The 6,539-nt window shown below is 44.2% G+C and overlaps 1 protein-coding gene across 4 annotated transcripts in view; it reads left to right on the forward strand.

The window, feature by feature from the left end:
• The window catches only part of arhgef10la (Rho guanine nucleotide exchange factor (GEF) 10-like a), a 190,549-nt gene that overhangs the window by 155,386 nt on the left and 28,624 nt on the right, over nucleotides 1–6,539 (forward strand). For all 4 annotated transcript variants that reach the window (XM_032513643.1, XM_032513642.1, XM_032513644.1 and 1 more), the window contains one exon: nucleotides 4,692–4,778. In XM_032513643.1, the coding sequence (XP_032369534.1) occupies nucleotides 4,692–4,778 (87 nt within the window). The remainder of the gene's footprint in view (nucleotides 1–4,691; nucleotides 4,779–6,539) is intronic.

Genomic DNA, 6,539 nt, shown 5'->3' on the forward strand with positions numbered 1-6,539 from the left:
GAGAGCCAGCTCCAGCTTGTGGTCCCCAAGACAGGACTTAAAACTTGGGGGGACAGAGCCTTTTCTGTGGTTGGACCTGAACTCTGGAACGCTCTGCCCCCCCATGTCCTAACAGGCCCAACAGTTGAGTGTTTTACGTCTCGTCTTAAGACACATTTTTATTCTTTGGCTTTTAACTCCATGTGAGTTGTGTGGTCCTCTGATGTCTCTTATTGTTTTACTGTATTTTAGTATTTATTCATTTTATCTATTTTTTTTTACAGTGTGTTCTGGGGACAGGCAGCTAGCCGATAGTGGGGAGATGTTTTTTACAGTGTGTTCAGGGGACAGGCAGCTAGCAGATAGTGAGATGTTTTTTACAGTGTGTTCTGGGACAGGCAGCTAGCAGATAGTGAGGAGAGTTTTTACAGTGTGTTCGGGGACAGGCAGCTAGCAGATAGTGAGAGTTTTTACAGTGGTTCGGGGACAGGCAGTAGCAGATAGTGAGGAGATGTTTTACAGTGTTTCTGGGGACAGGCAGTAGCAGATAGGAGGAGATGTTTTTTCAGTGGTTCTGGGGACAGGCAGCTAGAAGATAGTGAGATGTTTTTTACAGTGTGTTATGGGGACTAGCAGATAGTAAGAAGATGTTTTTTAAAGGGTGTGTCTGGGGACAGGCAGCTAGGGATAGTGAGGAGATGTTTTTACAGTGTGTTCTGGGGACAGGGAGCTAGCAGATACTGAGTAGATGTTTTTTACAGTGTGTTCGGGGAGGCAGCTAACAGATAGTGAGGAGAGTGTTTTTTACAGGTGTTCAGTGGACAGGCAGCTAGCAGAAAGTGAGGAGATGTTTTACAGTGTGTTCTGGGGGACAGGCAGCTAGCACGATAGTGAGGAGAGTTTTTACAGTGTGTTCTGGGGACAGGCAGCTAGCAAATAGTGAGGAGAAGTTTTTTACAGTGGTTCTGGGGACAGGCAGCTAGCAGATAGTGAGATGTTTTTACAGTGGGTTTGGGGACAGGCAGCTAGCAGATAGTGAGATGTTTTTACAGTGTGTTTGGACAGGCAGCTAGCAGATAGGGAGGAGATGTTTTTACAGTGTGTTCTGGGGACAGGCAGCTAGCAGATAGTGAGATGTTTTTTTGCAGTTGTTCTGAGGACAGGCAACTAGCAGATAGTGAGTAGATGTTTTACAGTGTTGTTCTGGGGACAGGCAGCTAGCAGATAGTGAGGAGATGTTTTTTACAGTTGGTTAGGGGACAGGCAGCAACAGATAGTGGAGATGTTTTTTTACAGTGGTTTCAGGGACAGGCAGCTAGCAGTAGTGAGGAGATGTTTTTACAGTGTGTTCTGGGGACAGGCAGGTAGCAGATAGTGAGGAGATGTTTTTACAGTGTGTTCTGGGGACAGGCAGCTAGCAGATAGTGAGATGTTTTTTACAGTGTGTTCTGGGACAGGCAGCTACAGATAGTGAGGAGATGTTTTTACAGTGTGGTTCTGGGGGACAGGCAGCTAGCAGATAGTGAGAAGTTTTTTTACAGTGTGTTTGGGGAAGGCAGCTAGCAGATAGTGAGATGTTTTTACAGTGGGTTCTGGGGACAGGCAGCTAGCAGATAGTGAGATGTTTTACAGTGTGTTCTGGGGAAAGGAGCTAGCAGATAGTGAGGAGAAGTTTTTTTACAGTGTGTTCTGGGGACAGGCAGCTAGCAGATGTGAGATGTTTTTTTACAGGGGTTCTGGGGACAGGCAGCTAGCAGATAGTGAGATGTTTTTTACAGTGTGTTCTGGGACAGGCAGCTAGAGATAGTGTGAGATGTTTTTTACAGTGTGTTCTGGGACAGGCAGCTAGCAGATGTGAGATGTTTTTGCAGTGTTTTCGAGGACAGGCAACTAGCAGATAGTGAGTAGATGTTTTTACAGGTTGTTTGGGGACAGGCAGCTAGCAGATAGTGAGGAGATGTTTTTACAGTGTGTTCAGGGGACAGGCAGTAACAGATAGTGAGATGTTTTTACAGTGTGTTCAGGGACAGGCAGCTAGCAGATAGTGAGGAGATGTTTTTTACAGTGTGGTCTAGGGACAGGCAGCTAGCAGATAGTGAGGAGGATGTTTACAGTGTGTCTGGGGACAGGCAGTAGCAGATAGTGAGATGTTTTTTACAGTGGGTTCTGGGGACAGGCAGCTAGCAGTAGTGAGATGTTTTTACAGTGTGTTCTGGGACAGGAGCTAGCAGATAGTGAGGAGATGTTTTACAGTGTTCTGGGGACAGGCAGCTAGCAGATAGTGAGGAGAGTTTTTTACAGTGTGTTCTGGGGACAGGCAGCTAGCAGATATATGAGATGTTTTTACAGTGGGTTCGGGGACAGGCAGCTAGCAGATAGTGAGATGTTTTACAGTGTGTTCTGGGGACAGGCAGCTAGCAGATAGTGAGAAGTTTTTTACAGTGTGTTCTGGGGACAGGCAGCTAGCAGATAGTGAGATGTTTTTTACAGTGGGTTCTGGGGACAGGCAGCTAGCAGATAGTGAGATGTTTTTTACAGTGTGTTCTGGGACAGGCAGCTAGCAGATAGTGAGTAGATGTTTTTTACAGTGTGTTCTGGGGACAGGCAGCTAGCAGATAGTGAGGAGATGTTTTTTACAGTGTGTTCAGGGGACAGGCAGCTAACAGATAGTGAGATGTTTTTTACAGTGTGTTCAGGGACAGGCAGCTAGCAGATAGTGAGGAGATTTTTTTACAGTGTGTTCTGGGGACAGGCAGATAGTGAGGAGATGTTTTTTACAGTGTGTTCTGGGGACTAGCAGATAGTGAGGAGATGTTTTTTACAGTGTGTTCTGGGACAGGCAGCTAGCAGATAGTGAGGAGATGTTTGCTGTATGCGACAACAAATATTGTAGCCTAAAACACACGTGACATTGCTTAGAGCACCTTTAAGAAACAAGCCTCTTAATTTACCTATCAGCTCTTTATCTGAATCATCCTAAAGCATATTCCTGCCTTTTGAATACTCTCTGAATTTGTGATGGGACTGTTCTGATAGAGAGGATAGATCCCACTAGTATTGCCAGACTCTCTCTAGAGAGTGCTAACATATAAAGCAATCTAGGTCTGAGAAGATTGGCCTACAATGCTTGCCAGTCTCAGGTGACTGATAAAATACAACCGCCATCGAACTACCAGCAGCATCCGTTGTAGTGCTCCAGTCCCTCTGGTCCGCCGCCACTCTCAATTTCTCCCTCTCTCTCTCACTCTCTCGCTTTCTTAACCACAGGGCTTCCATATGGACACTGTTAAGGCTGTCGCTTAATTACTTATCAAAAAACCGTTTCACTCCTCTTGACGGTGAGCTAGCAGAAGGGGAGAGGGGGGGCGGGGGAAAAGACAACAGACCGAGGGGGGAAAAGCAAGCATATAAAAAGAGTGAAATATGGGAAAGTGGGACTGAGAGATTGATAGAGAGGACAAGCCATGCATCTGCGTGGTGAATTTAAATGACGGAGATGGAGACAGACTTGTGTGTGGGGTGGGGGGGGGCGAGTAGTGATCTGGCCAGTTCTTTTTTTTGGGGGGGGGGGGGGTTGTGTAGTGTTTACAACACAACAAGGGAGAAAAGGGGGAGGGTCCTGGCCAGGGGAGGCGATAAATTACCTGTGATTGATGCTGCCGCCCGAGGACGACAACTAAAGAGGTGCGGGGTGCTCATCGCTGACCCTCTCTTCCTTCCTCCCTCCCTCACCTCCCTCCCTCCCTCCCTCCCTCCCTCACTCCCTCATTTCAAACCCACCAACCCCACCACCCCAACATACAATTAGCTGGTTTGTCTTTCACATGGCCCTGCCGTAGCGGTCACACGCCAAAAACAATAATAATTTCCTGCCAGACGGATCGCTGGTGGCAAGAGCAGCTTGAAGGAATATGGATTTATTTAATCTTTTAGTATGATTTTTTTTTTATTGGTAATAACTAGTCGGAAAACTGCCTCGGCTTAGGAGTTGCATCTTCCGAACCTTTGTGAGCGGACACTTTGGTTTCTAAAAGAAGTCAAACTAAAAGTACCCAAACTAGGCATGAAATCCAATCTAATGGTATAAAAATAAGAAAAAGAATAAGAGAAAGGTAAAACTAGGCCAAAATCTTAATGTTTGTACCCAATACAGTACTAACTGAAATATCAAGCTTCTGATCTTAACATTGCTAGTAGAAAACAATCTAACACACCTGCAGGTTATAAACTTATATGGACATTGAGGACTAAGTCTCTTGTTTTATTGTTGTCATTGTTTTGTCTTTCAGCATTCATCACATACAATTTCTATTTAAGACGCTGATTTTTCACACTCACAGCAAATGAGATACACGCTTGAGAAGAGTCCACAGTTATTTAGGATATTCGGTGAAAATAAATGTGAATATGCAAGAAAGATGGTTAAAAAGAAAAAGCAGCCACTGCTTCATAACAGCGTTTTATACATTTCCATTTACAGCTTATAATGTGGGTGGAAAGCCATCAACGCTGATTTTCAAATAACAAAGTTATTGTAGATGGCTGAGATTAGGCACTTTATTGTCGGCAGAGAAGCTGATTTCACATATACATCCTTCTGAAAAGTTTATTTGGTTTTGTTTTTTTGACCCTGCATCAAAAGAACTAACAACTGTGGTTGCAGTATTGAGCCATGATACGTATTAAATCAATATTCATTTTGTCTCTTGTAGCTTGAGGCTGCCCTCCACAGCCGTGTTCACTGTGCGTTGTTGGGCTTCTCTGCCGCCAGCACCTCGTTACCTCAAGGCTACTTCTGGGTAAGAAATGGTTGTCTCTCTCTCTCACACACACACACACACACACACACATCACACGCACGCACACATACCCACGCACACATACCCACACATACACACACACACGCAAACGCATATCCACACACGCACGCACACATACCTACACATACACACACACACGCAAACGCACGTCTACACATGCACACACATCACACGCATGCACACGCACACATACCCACACATACACACGCAAACGCATATCCACACATGCACACACATCACACGCACACATACCCACACATACACACGCAAACGCATATCCACACATGCACACACGCACACATCACACGCACGCATGCACGCACACACACACACACCGCATGCATGCACAAACACACACACACACACACACACACACACACACGTGTGCATATGCACACACCCACAGACTCAGTTTAAGGCCAAATAACTAAAACATATGACCAGGATAAGCAATGCATATTTTATAGTTGCTGATCATAATTAGCTTTTAAAACTAATTTTACTCTAGTCTATCTGTTACACCATTTATCACAAGGCCAAGAATGGGACATGCACCATCTTTCTCAACAACAAAAAAACAGTACAGTATAAAGGATTGTGGTAGGTAACTGCTGGCCAGACTTGTGGGAATTTAGCTGCATCCAGAAAAAGGGGAATCGGGGGGGGGGGGGGAAATGATGCTGAGAATCTGCTATTAATCTTTAAGTTTCAATTTGTGTTCCTCCTGCTTTTTGGAGAAAGTTGGCAATTTAACGGGTAATCCTCTTTCGACCTAAAAGGTGAGTAAATCCAGTGTGGGTCCTCGTGGTCACAGACTACGCCTCCCGCTTTTCCTTTTGTGCTGTTCTAACGAGGACTGGATGCTCACTCACATGGGGAAAGGGCGATAGTGGAGCTAGCATTTAGAACACTGTAATACTAGTGTTTAAAGGAGCGCAGGCCACTCTGACCTTTAACCTTCCTAGAGCACATACTATTACAGATGACTCAAATGCTCCTGACCCGGGCCCCCCACCCTGTTTGGAGGGACAAAAGTGCCGTGTGCTGCACTGGCGAGTGATGGCTTGACTGAAGTGTTGCATTGCAAGGTTTCACTTCCATCACAACTGCTTGTGTTCATGCAAAATTAACAACTGGATGACTTTTTCAGCCCAGATAGATAGATAGATAGATAGATAGATAGATAGTTAGATACCTTATTCATCCCAAAGGAAATTTAGGCATCCAGTAGGAAGACAACCATAACACAACAAACACATATACACACCCATAAAATCCCTCACTGAAATGCATTGACCATGATAAGGTGAAATACCATTGTAGATTGTGTGTAACGATGCTAGTAAAAAAGTGAACAGTGCAGGGATTTAACACTGCAGTAGATCATGGTAAAATATTAACTACGACTATAAAATATAAATATAATAACCTATAAACTGACTGACTGAATAAGAATATATGATACCAATACCTGGGCCAATACCAGTGTTTAATTAATAAGCTGTCTGCCTCACTGTGTGAGGCAACATAGGGCTTGACTGTAAAAATGCAACAAATACATACATAGGTGTACATTCACTGGATTGTAATTTAGTATTCAAATAATAAATCATGCACCACAACTTGGTAAAAAATAGGATCTTCAAAATGAACAGGAATTACAACTTGAGTGTAAACCATTCAAATGCAACAGCACAGTGGTCAAAAAGGTTAAACAGGAATTCAAGTATATATATATAT

This window comes from Etheostoma spectabile, chromosome 4 (genome assembly GCF_008692095.1).
Source record: "Etheostoma spectabile isolate EspeVRDwgs_2016 chromosome 4, UIUC_Espe_1.0, whole genome shotgun sequence".
NCBI lineage: Eukaryota > Metazoa > Chordata > Actinopteri > Perciformes > Percidae > Etheostoma > Etheostoma spectabile.